The following is a 22551-nucleotide window of genomic DNA, read 5'->3' as shown; positions in this document are numbered from 1 at the left end:
CTAGTTCAGGTGTCACTGCTAGAGGGGACTACCCGGTGAGATTGTGGCAGAGACAAGATGGGGTTAGCAGAATAGGAGGAAACTGAAGGGTGACCTAATACGACCTTTCAATAGTTGAATGGCTGTCACTGCAGAAACGAATGAGCCACATTTCCTCCTTGTTCCAAGGAGACAGGGCTGAGCCACCAGCTTTAGCAGCTAGTAGAGGGCACAGGCTAGAGGCCAGAATTTCCCAAAATTGGTATTTTGAGGAGCAGATCAGGCCGCCCGGGAACTTCTGAGCTTGAAGTCTCCCTTTCCCCACTTCCTTGTCCTCTGCCCAGGATTCTAAGAAAGACGCTCCTGCTCCATGCAGAGCGACCACAGAGGCCCCTCTTATCACCAGACGAGATTCTTTTTTCTCCAAATCAATCCTTTAATCATGTCCAGCGCTATGTGGTGGTCACAGCACGTTGACATCCGGGAGTCCCCAAACGCAGGCGGCACGAAGCGTGCCATGAACACACGCAGCCAAGTCAAAGTTGTCTAACTGGAGTCCTATCATGACGTAACCATGGAGTTTTCTGTGTTAAGAAATCCTATATTGTAACTTTTGAGTCTTATAGGATAATAAATATATATATATATAATAGTGCTTTATGAATTTAAAGGCAAGAAAGCATAGAGTCTTTATCCCAGGTTAGCTTTTTTAAGTCTCTGCTTTGCACATTAGGTATGATAGGGTCTGGGTAGAAGCATCCAGAATCTGGCCCCTACAGGGCTGCAGTGGCCCAACAGGGGCTGCTTGGGCTGGCCATTTGCACCCTGAGTGACCTGACCCACTGCCACTTCCTGTCCTGCTGCTCACCTGTCCCTGTGGCACCCCTCCGTCAGCACCAGTGCTGGGCCTGCTTTCTGACCCTCACACCACCAACCCGGGGCTGCTGGGCCTAGGGGGCTTCTGAGATGTGGGTGGCCCCAACTGCCCCACCACCTTCCTGGCACCTTTGTGCCTTTCTGCCCAGGGCCCACTGGCGGCACCTGCTGCTGCTCCTCCCCTTCCCCCTCCTCCTCTCCTTTCCCTTCCTCCCCCTCCACCCCTCCCCTCCCCCTCCTCCCCCCTCCTCCTCCCTCCCCCTTCTCCTCCGCTCAGATGCGGGCAACACCTACCTGCTCCCAGACGGCACCCCCATGGAGCTGGCCCCCCTGGAGCGGCTGGCACCCGAGGCCTTCTTCAGCCCGCAGGTGTTCGACCTGCCGGGGCCCAGCATCCCGCAGGTCGTCATCGACTCCATGGAGTCTGCCCAGACCTCGCTGCACCCACAGCTCTTGTCCCACATTGTCGCCTGCGGGGGCAACACCCTCTACCCCGGCTTCACCACCCGCCTGTACCAGGAGCTGATGGCCAGCGATTTCTCCTCCTTTGAGGTCACCATTTGGGCGAGCTCCAACAGAAACTTCAGCGTCTGGCTCGGAGCGTCCGTGTTGGCTCACCTGTCCACGTACAGGTCTGAGTGGCTGACCAAGGAGGAATATGATGAGAGTCTAAGGCCGCGACCTGCGGCTCCCTCCTGGGAATGTGCTTCAGCCAGCTGGACCCGGGCGGATGAATTTCAGCAATGTGCTCTGGGCAGCGGTGGAGGGGGGGGGGCGGAGTCAGCTGGAATCTGAGGTCTGGAGGGAGTTTTTTAGGTTTTTAGATTTTATCCTTTTTTAAGAGTGGGATCCAACTCGAGGGAGGATGGGATGTCATGCCTGGACACTCTACGGGGGACAGTTTTTCCAGGGTGGTCTGTCACTGGGGTGGGAGTGGCCATCTGTCATCTCCATGCCTGACAGCCACTTATTTTCCCCTGGCACCTCCCTTTCACTGTCCCATTCTTCTTGATCAAGTAGGTTTTAACTGGGGTAACCCTTCTGCTGGGAGCCTCAATTAATTTTGACTGGGGGACAGGGAGGGTGGGGAGAGTTGAGGACTCTGGTCCTACAGGCCCTTTCTGGCCAGGGGTCATTGGTGTGATGAGCCTGGAAGGCCCTTTCCACCCTGGCCAGGGCCTTATTTTACACATGCAAATAAACAACCTGTTTGGAAAAAAAAAAAAAAGTCTCACTTAAACGAGCTAATCAGTTTTTCACAAGACGCGGAAACAGGACACTGCATAGAAGGTCCACTGTTCCTCCCAGCTGGGGACTTCAGCTTCTGCATAGCCATGTGAACTTCCCCCCTGGGATCATTTTGGGAAGCAGTTTCAGGAAGGGGCTGAGGACCTGGATGTGGTCTCCATGGTCATAGTGGGAGGAGGGGCAGGGCTTGTGAGGAGCTGTCTTCCCAGTCGTGTCCACACCCCCAGGTTAGGCACAGTCTTCTCTCTTCGTTCCCATGAGGACGGTTGGTGCTTCTAGGAAATGCATGGGGAGGCTCAGAAAACCTACTTTTTTTTTAAATGCCATGCAGGTTCCCCACCCATTTCCAGGCCCTGCAAGAAAACACCAACACCCATCTCTGCATCACCCTTAGTCACTAGGGCTACGTACTCCTCAGAAGATCCGAGAAAAATCAAATGCCTCTTTTCTGGAAAATGTGCCTGCACATGTTGAACTTGGCAGAGTGACGGGGTCTGCAGGTTCCCAGCCAGGCACAGGGTCCTGCTCACAGCCCAGCCCAGCCCAGCACCCAGGGGAGCTGCCACCAGGCAGACTGCCAGGTGGTTGGGTGGTGACCTGTCCATCCCCTTGCTGAGCCTGTAGGACGAGGCTGTGGGGAGAGCCTCCCTCTGGGATCCCCACGATGGCCACGCTCGCTGAGGCTGGGAGTGCGGTGCGGGCTGGGCTGGATGGTCACCCCCTCCTGGTCCCAGCACCCCAGCCCTGAGGCTCTGCCTCTTTCCTGACAGGCAGGAGGAAGGACAGGCAAAGGTCAGGTTAGAACCTCAGCTCTCCCACCTGGCCCCGCAGCCCTGCTCAGCTCCTCCTTCCCCTCCGTCTACTCTCGGTTTCGAAGCTGCCCCTGCCCTGGGCGCCCGCCACGGCATCGCGCAGGGCCCACGGAGCCTGCTGGCCCAGGGCGGCGGGAGCCGGGCAGCCAGCACGGGGGACGTCGGAGGGAGGAGGGGACCCAGGTGTCACACCCGCCTTTCAGCCTCACAGGGGTCTTGTCTGAACATTTTAACAATTCTGAAATAAACTTCACCTGCAAACTATTCACTGCTATTTTTAGAGTGAAAAAATGTATTTTTTGGTGAAAACTGAAACGTTTGCAGGCACAGCATGCAGCTCAGTCATAAAAGAGCCGGTTATTTTCTAAGCTCTCCAGCACGTGTGAAACGGAGGCTCTTTCCCTCTCCTACCCTCTCCCTCCTCCTCAGGGGTTTAACTTCTCATGTGAGCGCGGCTTCTCTCCTCGCTGGTGGCCTTTGGGACCTCCCAGAGCGCGTGATTTGCAGGGGAGGCAAAATCAGCACAGCTTGCGTCCGGGAGGTGTGAGCACCGGAATTTCACCGCTGGGTGGTGAGGGAATGCGGTCACTTTCGCTTCCTAGGGATCCTTCTCTTTGGCTCTCTTGTGGCGTCTTCGGACGGTTTCCCTGCTATTAACTTTTCGGCTGGCTTTAAAACAAAGTAAGACTGCAATACATGAGCGTGGAATAATAAAATGTGGTCTGTGTACACCATGGAGTGCTATTCAGCTCTAAGAAACAACGGTGATGCAGCACCTCGTGTATTTTCCTGGGTAGAGCTGGAACCCATCCTACTAGGTGAAGTATCCCAAGAATGGAAAAACAAGCACCACATGCACTCACCAGCAAATTGGTATTAACGGTTCAACACCTAAGTGGACACACAGGAACAACATTTATCAGGTGTCGGGCGGGTGGGAGGGGGGAGGAGGGGATGGGTATATACACATAATGAGTGAGATGTGCACCGTCTGGGGGATGGTCACACTTGAAGCTCTGACTCGAAGGGGGCAAGGGCAATAAACGTAACCTGAAAATTTGTACCCCCATAATATGCTGAAATAATAATAATAATGATAATAAAAAGCAAAACTACCTTTTCGATTGCCCCTTGCTCCCTCCTGCGCTCATCTGCCACCGTGCGGCCATCCTGACGGCGTGTCCTCTGGGGCCGTGGGTGTCCGCGGCGTCCTCGCGGCCTTGTCTCTAAGAACCATGGGGCCCTGGCTGCATCAGCTCGCCCCCTCAGGGAGTGACTGTGTGCACCTGTCAGCAGGCACCGCGCCACCGTGCAGGGCCTGCGTCCTTCTCACCCCTGGCTGGGAGGACGCTGCGCCGGCATCCTCTTCCCAGCGCCATGATGAAGGCAGGAGGGCCACCTGTCTGTGTCTGAGCCAGGGGGCCGGTGTCATGAATCATGGGCCAGTCACAGCGAGAACAGCACTGTCTGCAGGTCTGGGAGCTTGTCAAGGGGACAGGTCACCTACGTGGAGGACCACGGCGTATTCCCACGTGAAGAGCGCTCTCTCTGGATTGGGTATCCGCGCACAGCATGTCCGCAAAGCTGGGACCCCGGACAGACTTCACTTTCAAACAGTCTATGGGTTACATTTTCAAATACTATGTTTGATGTGTTTTTCAAGTGAATACCTAAGGAAAGAGTATAATTATTAAACTGAATAGAAAAAATCTAAATACAGAGTGTCTAGAAACACCAGAAAGATAATGCATTTATAGCACTTTTTCAAAATAACAATTGTCCACTTACTTTAAATTTGCACATCTGGAGGCTGACAAAAAAAAAACATACTAAGTATATTATTTGAAAAACTGAAGTGACATACAGTTTAAATGTGTTCAACCTGTGTTTTCCAACTCAGCAGATACCTTCTGCATGCATGGAAAAGTCTGGAAGGAAATAAACCAAAAAGTAAAGCAGTGACTATTTCTGAGAGTAAAAATATGTAGGCTTTCCTCTCTCTCTCTCTCTCTCTCTCTCTCTCTCTCTCTCTCTCTCTCGATCATCTATTACTTTCTACATTTTTTTCTTCAGAAATTAAATACGATAAAAACTTCTCTCACTTTTTTCTTGATCATCTATTGCTTTCAACATTTTTTCCTGCAGAAATCAAATATAATAAAAATCTCATGGCTCTTTCTTGTTTAGAAAACTAGAATGAGTAGGAAGAAGATTTGGCAGCAGTTGGCCAGAGCCATGCTAGGCGTGACTCAGTCGCTCGGCTGCTTTTGCAGGGCAGCCGAGGTTCAGCTTCTCTGCAGTTGCCTGCCAGCATCCACGCAGACTTCTGCAGCACCGAGGGCCAGACATACATTCATCCATTCATTCAACAGCAATCGACAGAGCACCTCCGTGCAGCACACACCACCTGGGTGCTGGAGATAACAGTGAAAACTAAGCAGACAAACGACCTGCCCTTGTGGAGGATTTTTAAAAAGGAAAAAGAAACTGTAGGCTCTTAGAGAATGGCAAGTGCTAAGAAAAATAAGATAAAACAAGGTGGGGAGCTGGGCGGTACTGGGGGGCTGGCGCGTTGAGACGACAGAGGAGGGAGACCTGAAGGAGGTGAGCAAACCATGGGGGCGCTGAGCACCCCCAGGAGAGATCCTGGGGCCTGAGGATTGTGGTCACCAAGGAGCTGGGACACCGCAGCACTTCTCTGCACCCTGCACCAGCGCTGTTTGCCCTGGTCACGACAGTGTTTACTTAGTTGTTTAATTCACAAATAAGAATTGCACATGTGTATGGTATGTGGCATGATGATTTGACATCCTCCGTACACATTGTGGCACGGCTAAATCAAGACAGTTCACATACACGTCACCTGACATCATTTTCCGTGGTGAGAACACCTAACCTCTGCTGTCGTAGCGATTCTCACACATACACGGTCCAGCGGTCCCCCCTTATCTGCAGTTTTGCTTTCTGCCACTTCAGTTACTTGAGGTCAACCACAGTCCAAAAATACTAAATGCAAAAATCCAGAAATAAACGGTTCGTGAGTTTCAAATCGCATGTCTTTTTTAGTAGCGCGATGAAATCCCGCGCCACCCTGCCCCGTCCCACCCGAGACGGGAATCTTTCTTTTGTCCGTCGCGTCCAGGCTGCCTGCGTCTCGGTGATCAGATCTAGTGGCTGACTCGGTTATCAGATGAACTGTCGCCGTATCTTACCGCTTGTCTTCGAGGAACTCTTATTTTAATTAATGGCCGCAAAGCACATGGGTAGTGACGCTGGCACTTCACACACACCAAAGAGAAGCTGTAAAATGTTCCCTTTCAGTGAAAAGGTGAAAGTTCTCAACTTAATAGGGAAAGAAAAGATCTTATGCTGAGGTTGCAAAGATCTGTAGTATAATAAGATATTTTGAGAAAGGGAGACCACATTCACATAACTTTTGTTACACTATATCATTATAAGTGTTCTAGTTTTGTCGTTAATCTCTGTTAATCTCTTCGTGGTGCCTAATTTATAAATTAAACTTTATCAAAGGCATGATATGTATAGGGAAAAAACACAGTACAGGTAGAGCATTCCAAATATGAAAATTCAAAATCAAAATGCTCCAAAATCTAAAACTTTTTGAGAGCCGACAGGAAACGTTCATTGGAGTATTTTGGATTTCAGATGTTCTGGTTTGGGATTCCCAACCAGTAAGTATGATGCAGATATTCCCAAATCTGGAAAAATCCAAAATCCAAAACGCTTCTGGTCCCAAGCGTCTCAGATAAGGAATACTGAACCTGTAAGTATGGGATTCGGTGCTATTCGTGGTTCCAGGCATCCACGGGGGGCTCTTGGAATGTGCCCGCTGCAGGTAAGGAGGGACCACTGCATATTCTTATTAACTGTGGTCACCGTGCTGTACAATATAGATCTCTCGAACTTATTCTTCCTGTCTGAGATCGTGTGCCCTGTGACCCACATCTCCCCAACGCCCCACGCCCCAGCACCCTTCCACTCTGTGCTTCTGTGAGTTCCACTTTTTTACACTCCTCATGTGAGATCAGACAGTATTTGTGTTTCTGTGCCTGGCTTATTTCACGTGGCGGAATGACCTCCGTGTTCATCCATGTCGTCACAAATGACAGGATTTCTTTCTTTTTTAAGGCCAAATAGTATTCTATTGCATATTCATGCATTGTCTTTATTCATTCATCCGTTGATGGGCACATGGGGTGCTTCCATATCTTGGCTGCTGTGAGTAATGCTGCATTAAACACGGGCGTGGAGACAGCTCTTCAACATGCTGATCTCGTATCCTTTGAATATATACTCAGAAGTGGGATTGCTGGATCAACTATTCTATTTTTTATATTTTTGAGGAATTTTGTGCTATTTGCCATAATGACTGTATTAATTTACATTCCCACCAACAGTGCACAAGGGTTCCCTTTTCCCACATCTTTACAAACACTTGTTATCTTTCATCTTTTTTTTTATAATTTAGCCATTCTTATAAGTGTGAGGGGATATCTCTTTGTGGTTTTAGTTTGCAGGGCCCTGATATTGGCATTTTTTCATCCACCTTTTGGCCACTTGTATTAAATATATCTTCTCTGGAGGAAGATGTCTGTTCAGGTCCTTCACCCATTTTAAATCAGGTTTTTCTTATTATTGAGTTGTTGGAGTTCCTTATATTATTTTGGATATCAACCCCTTATCGTATGTGTACTTTGCAAAGATTTCTCCTATTTTATAGGTTGTCTCTTCACGATGCTGTTTTCTTTGCTGTGCAGAAGCATTTTAGTTTGATGTAATTCCATTTGTCTATTTTTGCCTTGTTGCCTATACTTTTGGGGTCGTATCCCAAAAATCATTGCACAAACCAATACCATGGAACTTTTCCCCTTTATTTTATGTAGGAGTTTTACAGTTTCAAGTCTTACATTTAAGACTTTAATTTACACTGAGTTGATTTGGGTACATGATATGAGATGAGGATCTAAGTTAATTCTTTTGCATGTGGATATCCAGGTTTTCTAACACCATTGTTTTTTATTTCAGCATATTACGGGGGTACAAATGTTTAGGTTACACATATTTCCTTTGCCCCACCTGAGTCAGAGCTCTGAGTGTGTCCATGCCCCAGATGGTGTGCACCACACCCATTAGGTGTGAATATACCCATGCCCTCCTCCCTACTCCCACCTGCCCAACACCCAATGAATGTTACTACTATATGTGCACATAAGTGTCGATCAATTAATACCAATTTGATGGTGAGTACATGTGGTGCTTGTTTTTCCATTCTTGTGATACTTCGCTTAGTAGAATATGTGCTCCAGCTCTATCCAGGATAATAGAAGAGGTGCTATATATCACCACTGTTTTTTGCCAACACCATTTTTTGAAGAGACTTGCCTTTCTTCATGAACTTAAGTTGATGTTATGAAGTTCGCTGTGGGCTTGTTATATATGGCCTGTACTGTGTTGAGGAACATTCCTTCTGCACTTAATCTATTGAGAGATGTTATCATGAAAGGATGTTGGATTTTGTCAAATACTTTCTCTGCATCTATTGACATTATCATATAGTTTTTGTCTCCTATCCTGTTAATGTGGTATATCATGCTTTTTGATTTGCATATGTTGGATCTGCCCTGATTCCCAGGGATAAATCATACTTGATCATGGTGAATGATCCTTTTAATGTATAGTTGAATTCAATGTGTTAGTATTTTGTTGAGGATTCTTGCATCTGTGATCATTAAGTATATTGTCCTGTAATTTTCTGGGAGTGTCCTTGTCTGGCTTTGATATCAAGGTGATGTGGACCTCGTAAAATGAGTCTGGAAGTATTCCTTCCTCTTCAATTTTTTGGAAGAGTTTGAGATGGACTAGTATTAGTTCTTCTTTAAATGGTTGGTAGAATCCGGCCATAAAGCCATCTGGTCCTGATATTTTCTTTGATGGGAGACTTCTTATAACTGATTCAATCGCCTTACTTTTATTGGTCTGGTCAGATTTTCTGTTTCTTCCTATTCAGTCTTGGTAGGTTGTATGTTTCTAGGAATTTGCCCATTTCTTCTAGGTTATCTAGACTGTTGATGTATAATTTGTTCCTAACAGTCTAGTATGACCCTTTGTTCTTCTGTGGTGTCAGTTGTTATGTCTCCCCTTTCATTTCCGATTTTATTTATTTGAGTCTTCTTTCTTAAGCTGAGTTTGTCGATTTTGTTTATCTTTTTATTTTTATTTGAGTGTATTGTGGGGGTACAAGTGTTAAGGTTACATATATTGCCCATGCTCCCCTCCCCCCTCGAGTAAGAGCATCAAGTGTGTCCATCCCCCAAACATTGTACATCTTACTCGTTGTGGTTGTATATACCCATCCCCTACTCCCCCCTCTCACCCTCCCGACACCCGATAAATGTTACTCCTATATGTCCACTTAGGTGTTGATTTTGTTTATCTTTTTAAAAAATCGTTAGCCGGGTATGGTGGTGCATGCCTGTAGTCCCAGCTACCCGGGAGGCTGAGGCAGGAGGATCGCTTGAGCCCAGGAGTTTGAGGTTGCTGTGAGCTAGGCTGACGCCACGGCACTGTAGCCCGGGCAACAGAGTGAGACTCTGTCGGGGGAAAAAATAAATAAATAAATAATACAAATAAAAAACCCAACTCTTTGTTTTTACTTTTACTTTTGTTTTTCTAGTCTCTATTTTGTTTATTTCTGTTCTGATCTTTGTTATTTCCTTCCTTCTGCTAACTTTTGGCTTAGTTTGTTCTTCTTTTTCTATTTCCTTGAGGTGTAACTTTAGGTTGTTAGAGACTCATGTCTCTTTTTTTTGATGTAAGCATTTATTACTATAAAATTCTCTCTTAGAACTGGTTTTGCTGCATCCCATAAGCTTTGATATGTTGTGTTCCCATTTTCATTTGTGTCGAAGTATTTTTTAATTTCCCTTTCAATTTCTTCTCCAGCCCATTGGTTGTTCGGGAGCATGTTATTTAACTTCTACGTATTTGTGAATTTTCTGAAATTACCCCTATTAGTGACGTCAAGTTCTATACCATCGTAGCAGGAAAAGGTACTCGATACGCTTTCAGTCTTCTTAAGTTTTTAAACCTTGTTTTGTGGCCTAACATGTGATCTATTCTGGAAAGTGTTCCAGGCGTGCGCTTGAGAAGAACGTGGATTCTGTGGCTGCTGGATGGAATATTCTATATAGGTCTATTAGGTCCAACTGGTCTAAAGTGTAGTTCAGATCTGCTGTGGTCTGAGTGTGGGCGTCCCACCACAATCTATGTGTTGAAACTTCATCATGCATGTGATAAAATTAAGAAGTAGGGCCTTTGGGGGAGTGACTAAATTGTGCGGGTTTATGAATGGGGTCGGAGCACTCACGCGTGGAATTAGCACCCTTATGAAAGAGATTGGGGGGAGCACGTCTGCCCCTTTCTGCCACGTGAGGATAGAGCAACAAGATGCCATCTACGCAGAACGGGCCTCACCACACAGTGAATGAGCCGGCACCTTGACCTTGGATTTCCCAGCTTCTACGACTATAAGACATAAATTTCTGTTGTTTACAAATGACCCAGTGGGGGCTGGGCGTGGTGGCTCACACCAGTAATCCTGGCACTCTGGGAGGCCAGGGCGGGAGCATCGCTCAAGGTCAGGAGTTCGAGACCAGCCTGAGCAAGATCAAGACCCCCGTCTATACTATAGAAAGAAATTAGCTGGACAACTAAAAACATAGATAGAAAAAAATGAGCCAGGCTTGGTGGTGCGTGCCTATAGTCCCAGCTACTCGCGAGGCTGAGGCAGGAGGATCCCTGGAGCCCAGGAGTTTGAGGTTGCTGTGAGCGAGGCTGACGCCACGGCACTCTAGCCCAGGCAACAGCGCTAGACTCTGTCTCAAACAAAAACAAAAACAAAAGCAAATTGCCCAGCGTATTTTCTTAATAGCAGCCTGAGCAGACTACAACAAAGTCCAGTGTTTCCTTATTGATTTTTGGTCTGGCCGATCCGTCTGTTGAAAGTAGAGTACTGTTCGTGTGTAGCAGTCTCTCTCTCCCTTCGGGTCTCCTGAAATTTGCTTTATATATTTAGACTCGCCAGTGTTGCGTGCATATATATTTACAATTGTTCTGTCTTTTTGATGAATTGACCCTTTATCATTATGTAATGACCTTCTTGGTCTTTTCTTACAGTTTGACTTAAAGTCCATCTTAACCGATACAAGTACAGCTACCCCTGCTCTCTGTTGGTTTCCATTACATGGAATACATTTTTCCATCCCTTCATTTTCAATCTGTGTGTGTGTCCTTAATGGTGAAGTGAATCTCTGATAGGCAGCATATAGGTAGGTCTTGTTTTCCTGTTTGTTTAAATCCATTCAGCCATTCTATGTCTTTTGATTGGGGAATTTAATTCATTTACATTTAAGGTCACTACTGATAGGTGAGGACTTACTGCTGCCATCTTGTTAACTGCTTCCTGGTTGTTTTGCAGCCCTGTGTTTCCTCCTCTTCGTCTTGCTGTCTCCCTGTGTGACTGTCTGGTTTGCTGTAGCGGCGTGCCTGGATTGCGTACTCGCGGGGTGCCGTGTCACGGACACTCCACACTGCCGACTGTATCCCCTCGAGTGCGTGCGCTGGGTCAGGGCACGGCAGCCCGCACGGCAGAGAGCGCGGACCCCAGCCTCGCTGGAAGGGCGGGAGAGGGCTCGCTGGTGCCCTTCTGGGGACTGGGCTCTCGTCTGCGGGGGCGCAGCCCTGGCAGCCCTGTGGCGGTGGCCGAGCCTGCTCCTGCTGGCGCAGCCGGAGCGCCTGCTGGGGAGGCAGTGTGGGGCCAGCCCGGCGCCTCACACGCGGCCTCGGGCCTCGGCCTCCCAGCCCGCCCCCTGTGGAATAAGGGCCTGGGAGAGCCGTGCTCACGCCCGGCGGCTCTGGCATCATAGCAGCACGGGCAGAGTGCGCAGTTGCTCAGGCGACAGGAGAGCGGCCCAGCTGCCGTCCGTGCAGTGGTCAGGTGTGTGTGTGTGTGTGTGTGTGTGTGTCTGTGTGTGGTGTGGTGCATGTGTGTGTTGTGTGTGTCGTGTGTGGTGAGTGTGGTGTGCATGTTCATGTGTGATGTGGTGTGGTGAGTGTGTGGTGTGCGCTGTGTATGTGGTGAATGTGGTGTGTGTGTGTTCATGTGTGATGTGTGTGCAGAGTGTGTGGTGTGTGTGTGGTATGTGTGGTGTGTGTGTATTCGTGGGTGATGTGTGGTGTATGTGTGGTGAGTGTGTAGTGTGTGTGTTCCTGTGATGAATGGTATATATGTGGTATGTGGTGAGTATGTGGTGTGTGTGGTCATGTGTGACGTGTGTGGTATGTGTGGTGAGTGTGTGTGGTAACTGTGGTGTGTGTATGTTCATTTGTGGTATGTATGGTGAGTATGTATGATGAGTGTGGAGTGTGTGTTCATTTGTGATGTGCATACGGTACGTGTATGTCCATGTGTGCGGTGTGTGTGTAGCGAGTGTGGTGTGCGGTAAGTGTGTGTGTGTGTGTGCGTGTGAGGTGTCTCAGGTGTGCACATGCACAGCTGTGTAGATGTCCCGCAGGTGGCTGTCTGTGACCAGCACTCTCGGGCCCTGCAGCCTTTCATTTGCTGCGATGTGACTGCACGTTGCACAGCAAGAATGTTACTTACAAGGAGCAGCGGTGGGAAGTGAGTCCCCATCGTACCTACCCGGTATTCCTCCCTCTTGGCTTATTCCTCACGTTAAGACAAACACGATTAACCACCTGTGTCTGCAGGGAGCGCCCCATGACCTAGTGGATGCAGTTCCGCACACGCCCGCTGGGGGCGCTGGCGGGGCGCGCTGGAGCAGGGCGGCGGCGGCAGGTGCACCTGGCAGACCGGTGGGACTCGAACCGCTTGTTCTCTCCATTCCAGCCCCAGCCCCCAAAAGGCAGAAATGCGACCACTGGACCGCGTGCCCGCCTGACACCTACGCCTACCGGCTGCTCAGCGGGGGCGGCAGGAACAACTTCGCCAAGGTCTGCTTTGAGGACGAGCTGTAAGTACGGGTTTGGAGGGGGCAGGCCGTCCTACTGGCCTACTGGCCTCTCTTCCCTGCAGCTGCCCCAGGGCACGCGGCCCCGGGGAGGGTCTCTGGCCCCAGCAGAGCCCCAGGGCTCCCGGGTGGGAGTGAAAGCCACGTGTCAATTGGGGAAGGACAGTGACTGTCCCTGCTGGCTGGCTGTGTCCCACGACGAACTTCTGCAGCTTCCTTGGCCAGCAGGTGGGACACACTGGGTTTGCATTTTGTACGTCACTTTGAGCCCTTCAGGGTCTGGGGGACCCCAGAATCCAGCGATTTGCTCCGCTTTGTTGTATGATCCTCACCCTCGAGGATTTCAGCAGGTGGAGTTTCTCCCTGCAGCTCACACCTGACGCCTCTTGAGTATTCCGGGAAAACCTGTATAGAAATTGGTATTATTTCTTTTTTAAATGTTTGGCGTCATTTTCCGGTGAAGCTCTCTGGGCCTGGAGTTTCCTTTGTGAGAAAGTTTTTAATTTAAAACACAGTTTATGTAATAAGTACAGGACTACTCAAGTGATCTGTTCCTTGTTGAGTGAGCCTCATTGTTTTCTGAGGGCTTCCTTGGTTTGATGCACAACCAAGCTCAGCCTTTGATCAGATAGGAAATCAGCTGTTTCTCAAGAGCCGGTTGCTTTAATGGGCTGCAATATTGAGAAGCTAAGATCTGGGCGCTCTGTGTGCTCGTAGCCCCAGGGATGGTGACACTTCTCCGCACTTCTGGGACAGAGCCAAGTAATGCACGGTTTCCAAGTTTCAAATTTATGTTAGTATTTCCAATTCAAATGTAACATTTCAGGGATCTTTTCTCTGTAAAGTTCTTTGATTTTCCATTTTATCTCTTTTTCCTTATACTAAAAATCTTGGCTCCTAGTAATGCAACCACTGAGTAAAATTTAATTTTTTTTGCAATGGTTAATTAGCCTGGCATGGTGGTGTGTGCCTGTAATCCCAGCTATTCGGGAAGCTGAGGTGGGAGGATCGCTTGAGACTGGGAGTGCTATAATAGGCTGGGCAACACAGCAAGACCCTGTCTCTATAAAAAATGGAAAAAATTAGCTGGGCATGGTGGCATGAGCCTATAATCCCCGCGGCTCTAGAAGCTGAGGCAGGAGGATGTGTTGAGCTCAGGACTTTGAGCCTATAATGAGCTGTGATCGTATCACTGCACTCCAGCCTGGGCAACAGAGTGAGACCCTGTCTCGAAGAAAAAAAAATTTTTTGCAGATCTTTTGTTTTTAAAAATATTCCATTAAGGGTATACAGAGGTACAGAGTATTATGACAAAAGTCATATGAAGTAATTATTTTCTTGTACTTGTATTACATATTTGATATAAAGTTGGATTCATTACAGTTTGTTTTCAATTTTAGGTTTATTTTATGGTTTTCTTTTGATATAATTTAATTTTTGAATACATAATACATTTACATGGTTCCGAAATCCACATTAGGTGTCACAAAAAGTATTCTCAGAGAAATCTTCCCCATACCTTTCACTTTTTCTCCCCGCCTCCTTTTCTCACCTTTATTAGTTGTTTATATTAGGTTCTGATTTAGCCTTCTAGTGTTTATGGCAAAAATAAGCTATTTATATAATTAATGTATACCTATGTACGTGTTTTATATACATTTACATGTGTGAGTATACATATATGTATTACTGTGCCCACATATATGTATGAATATTCACACACACATGTTCTTTCTCACATAAAAGGTAGCGAACTCTACCCACAGTTTTGTACTTTGCTGTCTTCACTTGGCAGTCGAGATCACTCCGTATTATCAGTGCATGGAGATTTTCTTTATTCCTTTTTATTGATGCATAGTATTTTGTAGCATGACGGTATCACGGTTTATTCAACTAGTTCTGTGCTGATCGGCATTTATGCCACAGTGAATAACCTGTGAATACATTGCTTTGTAATTAATCACAATAAGGTGAACATTTGGGTCACCACTGGCCTGGTTAAGAAATAGATTGTCACTGACACTCCACAAGCCCTCTGTGCCCCTTCCCAAACGCGGCCCCTCTTTCTTTTCTGCACAGTGGTAATACCTCTGTTTGATCTTTTATGCTCATCATTTCCTTGCTTTTCTTGAGAGTTTCACTGCCTGACATGCATTGCAAAACATTCTTATTTAATTTTGTCTATCTTGAACTTAACGCAAATGGAATCATAAACCATATACTCTTTTGTGGCAGGCTTTTTTTGCTCAGAATTATATTTGTGAAATTTATCTGTGATGTTGGATGTAGCTGTTGTTTATAGATTTCCATTATTGTGTTATATTGCATTGCATAAAGTATACTACAATTTGTTTATTCATTCTACTATTGGGTGACATTTGAGTCACACCCACCTTAGGGCTATTATGAATGATGGGGCTACAAATAGTGCTGTTTATATCTCTTGGGTCGCTTGTTCATGCATTTCTGTTGGATATATTTTTTTAATGGGGGTGTTTGCCTCAAATTCTTTAGACACAATAACAGGTGATAGTTATAGATAAGGTTTATTACAGAGAAAGGTACAGAGCAAAGGCCACTATCGTTCTACTCATGGGAAATTCTTGCAGTTTATGTTTCTCTGAAATGTCTTTATTTCATCTATTACTGAAAGATATTTTTGCAGACTGTTGTCCGTTATTCTTTCAACACACCCACAGAACTATTCCACTGTCTCCCAGCTTCCATTTCATCTTTTAGGAAGTCACCTGACAATCATCACTACTGTGGGAATAACTGCTAATCTCCCCTCCTGATTGCCTTTGAAACTTTTCCCCCTTATCTTTGGTTTTCAGCGTTTGTACCATGACATGTTTGTTGTTGCTTCACCTCATCTGGGTTTCGGGGAGCATCTTAAACATGTATGTCTTGACGTCCGTCACCCCATTTGACCAATTCTCTACTGTTGTATTTTTTGCTCCATTCATTTCTTGTCTTTCTCCAAGGCTCTTAATGAAACATGTGTTAGACCTTATTACCACTATATCCTCTATAGTCTACAGATTAGTTTATATTTTCCATTTTCCTATCTGTTCTTCACTAAAGACAGAGCTATTTCTTAGTTCACTAATTCTCTCTTGTGTAGTGCCTAATCTTCTATTAAACCCATCAACTGGCTGATTTTAGGTTATTTTGGTTTTTGAACTTCATTTTTGTTCTTTTTCTAATCAGCGTGTTAATTTTTATGGTTTTGAGTTGTGAAATTTTTGATGTTATCAGTAATGTTCTGGAGTATATTAAGCATGGTTATTTTAGGGTCTGAGTTGGATAACTACTGTCAGAGCCCCTGTGAGTCTGTCACTGTTACCTGCTGTTTTCTGCTGGTTCTCCTGGTCCTTGTCTACATTGGCTCCTCCTCTCATGTGCCAGGTTATAGTTGAAAGTGCACCAGATGGCACCTTTGAGAAATTGTTTTTCGTTGTTTTTTTTTTTTTTTAAATTGAGGCATGGAATGATTTCTTCTTCAGCTGAGGATGGTTCTTTGCTTCTACCAGGGGCCTGGAACCATTAGCAGAACAGGATGAACTGAATAAATTCTAAAGGTTGAGATTTTTCTGGGCCACCCAGTTGACTTAAAACTGGGCTGAGGTGTATGCAAGTTCTGGTTCATCACTTTTAGGATTCAACCCTTCATGACCCCACTCAAGGAAGATGTGGGGGATTTGGCTTGGCCCCACCTTGGCTTCTGCTCTATGGAGTTGTCACAGGTCCTGTTCACTGGCTTAGGTGCCTTCTCTGGAATCAGCAGATGCCCCCTGGGGGAAAGTAGCTTCAGATGCTGGGCCCACCACCAGGAAATTCAGTCTTCCTCCCAGATCCTGGCCTGGGAGATTCTTTACGACCCTACTAGTCTCCAGTGTATTCAAGCAGAGCTTTAGGAAAGAGTTGCCTCCTGCTTTGGGAGAGTGCATTCAGGTCTACCCAACTTTCCATTACCAGAAACAGAAGTTTCTTTTCGAGTTCTTATGAAGTGTTCTCTGCAACTGTCAGAAAGCACTGAGCCTAGACTGCTCATAGGGGACTTCAGGGAAGATGTCAAGAGAAGAACACCAGAGTGCCACGCTCACTGCTCCGCGCAGCGTGGCAGGAGGAATCAAGCTTCCAAGTTCTTCTCGTGACGCTGACGTTGACCCCAAAGCTTGACAGAAGGCGCGTGTGCACACGCCTTCAGTGATGGTCACCATCTCCAGGAAAGTCATTTAGTCCTCCTGGTCTCAGAACACGGCCCCCTCGAATTTGACATTCCATAGTCTCCAGTTGAAAAGTGAGGATTAGGTAACCCAGTTTAAGGTACTTGTTTAAATAGAGAGACCGTATTAAAGTTAGTGGTTGGATGAAAAGGGTTGCCGAGAGTCAAGCAAAGCCGTCACCATGCTGAGGGGCAGAAGGACGGGCAGAAGACGAGGCCACCAGGCTCGCCCGAATCCACCTCTTATTGATCCACCCCTCACTGCTTCAAGTTTGTGAAATGGGGAAACAGATGCTCAGGAGGTGGGTGCAGATTTAGCGAAAGAACGTTTGTAAAAAGCCTGAGCTACGTAAATATTAGTTTCTCCTCTCCCTAGCTACTTGTCTAAATATAAGATTAAATGCAGTTTCCAGCTGCCCCGAGGGGCTGAGTTTATGGAAACTGGGGGCCTATATGCGTGGAGGGAGTATGGGGGCGACGTTCCAGGGAGCCCCGGGCAAGGCCAGGGCAGGGCGGCCAAGAGATGGTCAGTGCCAGCAGGTGAGAGCAACTCTGCCAGGTGAAGACGTTGGTAAGAAAGGGTCCCTCGACTAACACTTGGTTACATTTCAGGCTCATAGGACAAAAGACTGGAGGTGCTTCCCGAGGAATAAACATCGCCATTGTCAACTGTAAGTTATCCGATGTTTTCTATGAAACTTCTCTGAAAGCTCTGTGATCGGATTTTCAAAGATACCTTGAGTTTACAAGATTTTTGCACACCACCTAGTCTGCGTTTATATTCATGCATTTTAAAAACACATATTTGATTGTTTTTACAAGCCTTACTTTGCAGATTATTTGTGGGCCCAACAACAACAAAAAAACAGCTGCAAACCAAATGTAAATAGTCTTTATTTAAAAAAAAAAAAAAAGGAGGAGGACAGATAAGAAGGCAAGAGTTCAAACCACATGGGTGGCGCGTGGGGGCGCAGACCCGAGGTCCAGGACTGAGCCTCACCTTTGCTCCCAGGTGCCCCGTGGCTGAGCAGAGGGTGACACCACAGGCTGATTCGTCCTTTGTGCGATAAAAAGCCACTAGACCCTCAAGGGAAACAAAACAGGGCCTTCCTCTTAGGCCGGGAAAAATCTTCTGCCACAATTGCCACTGACGTTTCTGGAGAGCAAGGAGCGTAGAGCAGATGGAGGAAGAGAGTTTGAAACAGCTTCCCTGTGAACGAGCCGATAACAGAGTCCCTGGACAGCAGGGCTGGGGGGGAGGAGACGGCGCTCCTGTCTGCCGGCCGTGCGGGGGGTCTGATGCGTGGGGTGGACAGGGCTGAGACGGGGCCTTCGTTGCTTCAGTGGGAAGAGGCGGGAGCTTGGGGTGGGGAGAAGGTTCCATCAGATCTCACCCAAAGCTTCCAGGAAGGACGTTCTGGGGCAACCCCTGGCGCTGTCCTGACCTGTACTAGGACATTCCTGGGAGCGGACGACAGCGCCCTCTGCAGGCCGGGCCACCGTAGCGGTGGCGTTTCCTGGAGAGACACGGCCAAGCCATAAGCTGTTCCCCAGCTCTTGTGCCACAAACGTGCCCTGCGGTCTGTGAACTCTCTTTTAAAAAACTTCCTCTTTTACTTTCAGATGTAACTGGGAAAGTGATAGCCACGCAGTGTTTTGATATGTACGAAGGTGGTAAGAAAATTCTTTTCCTGGTAAAATTTATACACAAAGTTAAGATTAAAACACACATACACAAACACAAATATCAGTCATTTTTATTTTGTCTCCTAAAAAATACTGCCAGCAAGCAGGCCACGGGATTATTCTAGCCTGGTCTTGCCTAAATCCTCTTAGGCTGCGATCGAGTCACATAATAAAGTTGGAAGGCATTATCTGGAAATGTTTTTCCTTTGATTGCACTTTTCCTTAGACTCCCTCTTTTGCACCTTCACGGGATAATGAGAAAGAAAAGCCTTTTTGTCTACGACAAATACAGTAAAATAACGCGGTGGACAGCCAGCCCCGAATACCACCAGCACCCCTGAGGTGTCACAGTTACCCTTGGTGGCTCCGGGTGCCCTGCCGGGCCAGGGCAAGCCCCCCTGGAATGCGTGGCACCCAGTCTCCTTGGATTGCTCCTCCTTTCTGGGCACTGAATGTCGACCTCAGTTTCTGGGCAGGGGATACCAGCCCCTCTTATTTTTAGTGAACACTGAGGTTTTAAAAGCAAACCTTTATGAAGACAGTGGGGAAGAGGAACAAAAAGTGTGTGCGGCCACCCGGTGAGAACTGTGCCCTCGTACCCCGCAGTCAACCCGAGCAGAACTGTAAACAGTGAGCTGCAGGGGTGAGTGACGGGGCTTGAGAGCAGCCTTTCTTTTCTCCCTGTGAGGCACAGGGGAGTCTCCTGGCAGGGGCTCTCCCATGCCTGGCTTGCTCTGTGCTGCTCAGGTTTAGGGGCCGGGGCGTCTCTGCCCCGGGCAGGTGCCGGCGTGGGCCCGAGGCTGCTCTGCCCCGGGACAGTCCTGCTCTGGGCGGGGCCCTGCGGCAGTGACCGTGCAGAGCGCCCACCTGTGCCGCACACGTTGCTGGTTTCCTGTTTGGTTAATAGACTGTGTGTCATCTCATTTCCAAGGAGATTCTTTCCAGCACGAGCTCCGGTTGCCTTGCTCATAGGTCAAAAAAGATCCTTGACTCCTTTTCGCTGCAACCCCGAACACCTATTGCAAAGTGTTCTGCGTGGTTCTTTTCCTTCTGTGCTGGGCGGCTCGCCCCGGAGGGTCCCCTGCGGGACCCCAGTGACCGTTCACCATTTGCATGGATGAGAGATGAGCTCTGGGAACCGGAGGGTGCAGAGTGGATGGGACGCCGGGTGCAGAAGGAAGCCCAGCGCCCAGTTAGCAGACAAGATCCTAAACTGACTGCATTGACCTGACAGATAACTCTGGACCAATGACGAGGTTTATTCAGAGTGCCCCTCCGAAGTCCCTGCTCCTCATGGTGACCCATGACGACGGAAGCACCAGGTGGGTGTGGGTGAGTCACAGCCGAGGGCAGAGAGGCCCAGGTCCCTTGGTACCGTCCCCTGGGGCAGAACGGAAAGTCGAGGAGCAAAGTGCTTCTCTAAGGGAAAAGAATGAAAGGCCCTGACAAAACTGACTGCATTTCTTTAAAAAGAAAAAAAATCACTAGCCAGTGAAGCTGTCCATAAGTACTAGAATCTGAGGAGTATTTCCAGGTAGCAAGAGAGAGCCACAGCTGACCGTAAGCAGGATGGAAATGCTAGCCCCTCCCAGGAAAGCAAAACCGAGACTGGCACTTGCAGAACTAGGAAAGGAAACTGAGCCAACTTCTCTAGATGATGAGGAAATGAACAAAGAAACACCCATGTGTGCAGTGCTTGACTAGAAGTGGATTTGGCTCAGTGCTTCTCAAAGTGTGTTTGCAAAGTAAACCTGTCTTTACTGCTGAAAGTTTCTAAGAACCTTCCAAGTGCGTATGCGCATTGTGAATTTCCAAGATGGGGCTACCGACCACAGCCTTTACCAAATTTATCTGACCTCAGATTCCTTTCTCCATTGAGCGTCTTACCAGGCTGAAGTGCACACACTTTGAAAAACTCTGATTTAGTTCACTTAGCAAAATCTAAACTTATTTTTTTCCTCTCTGCCGGATCTTTCCTTGCTTACTCTAAACAGCACCGTTGGCAGTGGTGGTATTGCTTTACGTTTCTTTTTCTTCTTTGATGCTGACTTTTGTTGAGTGTGAGAAAGGGGCAGTTTTGACATTCACTTTTGTCTTTCAGCAACTTTTGCCCACCTTATTTTGCGGCCAGTAAAAAAGACCGCAGCAAGGACTAGAAATTATGTTGGCTGAATGTGAGGATGTCATTGAACCTCAAAACACAAGGGCCTTTCAGAATAGAGAATCAAAATTCTGTGCCCTAAATTGAGCTCTAAAAGGGATCTGGGTGTGGCCTTATGCTTACCTAGAAATTTGACATCTTTGAGCAGCACGTGTGCTTGTTAGCTGCTACCGTGGGCCGTAGGAGTGGGTGCGTCGGTTTAGAAGCCTAGGTCCAGGGACACACAGCAGAGCACCCCCCGAGCAGAGCTTCCTGACGCGAGGGGCTCTCATGCTTTCCCCTTCACCCCCCAGATTGACCGAGGACGCCAAGAAGGCCATAGAAGCTCTCGGAAGTAAGGAGATCAGGAACATGCGGTTCAGGTCGAGCTGGGTATTTCTTGCAGCGAAAGGCTTTGAACTCCCTGCAGGAATTCAGAGAGAAAAGGTGAGCGGGAGGTTTTTAAATGCCCCTTCCCACCATCGGGGAGTATGGTAAGTGCCGTGACTCAGAAAGGTTGCTGGTCGGTTACAACTCTCTGTCTCCAAACGTAAGATGTTTGTCAACCTCTTCCATTAGATCAACATTAGCTCTAGACTGAAGTTTCCAACTTCTCAAGTCCCTTTCCCAGTAGGAAACTCAGCGTGGGCTGTGGGGTTGGTTTCCCACCACACTGCGGCCAACATGGTCCGCCCCAGGCCTCTCTTTCCTTGGGCGGGAGGTTCAGCTTCCCAAGCCCCAGCCCTGTGGGTGACTAAGAGGGTGACCGGGGCTAGGGTGTGGCTACACCAGGACAGGGTGGGCACCAAGTTGACGCTGCACCAGTGCAGCCCGAGTGCCGTTGTGGCAGCAGCAACATGGTGCACGCTTGATGACGGGTTCCTCCCAGCACTGTCTTTGATGAATAATTTAAGGTGACGGCTACCCCAATTGCCCTGATTTGATCTTTACTCATGATGGGAATGTATCCAGTTATCACAGGTACCTGAAAATATATGCATCTAGTATGTATCAGTAAAAATATAATATTAAGAAACATCTTAAGAGGAAATGAGACACCCAGCTCAGGTTGGAGCAGGTCAGATTCCACGAAGCGATTCTGTTTGTGTGATTTTGCCCACAGCGGACGCTGATCAAATATTGGTTGATTAGATTATCGAGTAAGTAAAACTCTTTTCTTCCCTTTACACAGATCAACCACTCCAACGACAAGAAGAACAGGTACTCCGGCTGGCCGGCAGAGATCCAGATAGAAGGCTGCCTACCCAGAGAGCCCAGCTAGCGCCACTATGTCCCCAATAAATGTGTTTTGTATGAACAAACGCAGCTGGAATGGCCCAAGAATACTATCCCTTTCAGTCCCACAGTCTGTTTTTAACGGGTGTTTTGAGTTTGTTATAAACCAGTGAACATTTGCTAGTGGTGTCCGATCTTGGCACACCGTACGTTTATGGCGGCATTTGTAGGGCGAAGATATCGATAAGCGGGAAAACGGAGATGCACGGGAACTCTTACAGGGAATGGCGTGATTCA

At 47.7% G+C, this 22551-nt stretch overlaps 1 protein-coding gene across 2 annotated transcripts in view; it reads left to right on the top strand.

Moving 5' to 3' along the window:
* FAM3B (FAM3 metabolism regulating signaling molecule B) overlaps positions 1-22344 on the top strand; it is a 32445-nt gene extending 10101 nt beyond the window's left edge. For both annotated transcript variants that reach the window (XM_076000072.1, XM_076000073.1), the window contains exons 3-8: positions 12844-12967; positions 17805-17863; positions 18816-18866; positions 20113-20200; positions 21333-21465; positions 22211-22344. In XM_076000072.1, coding sequence (XP_075856187.1) covers positions 12844-12967; positions 17805-17863; positions 18816-18866; positions 20113-20200; positions 21333-21465; positions 22211-22300 — 545 coding nt within the window. In that variant the 3' untranslated portion in view covers positions 22301-22344. The remainder of the gene's footprint in view (positions 1-12843; positions 12968-17804; positions 17864-18815; positions 18867-20112; positions 20201-21332; positions 21466-22210) is intronic.
* The last annotated feature ends 207 nt before the right edge of the window (positions 22345-22551 follow it).

The sequence above is a fragment of the Microcebus murinus genome, chromosome 1 (assembly GCF_040939455.1).
Source record: "Microcebus murinus isolate Inina chromosome 1, M.murinus_Inina_mat1.0, whole genome shotgun sequence".
In the NCBI taxonomy this organism is placed as follows: Eukaryota; Metazoa; Chordata; class Mammalia; order Primates; family Cheirogaleidae; genus Microcebus; species Microcebus murinus.
The sequence above is the reverse complement of the archived record's forward strand: the minus strand, read 5'-3'. Positions and strand labels throughout refer to the sequence as shown.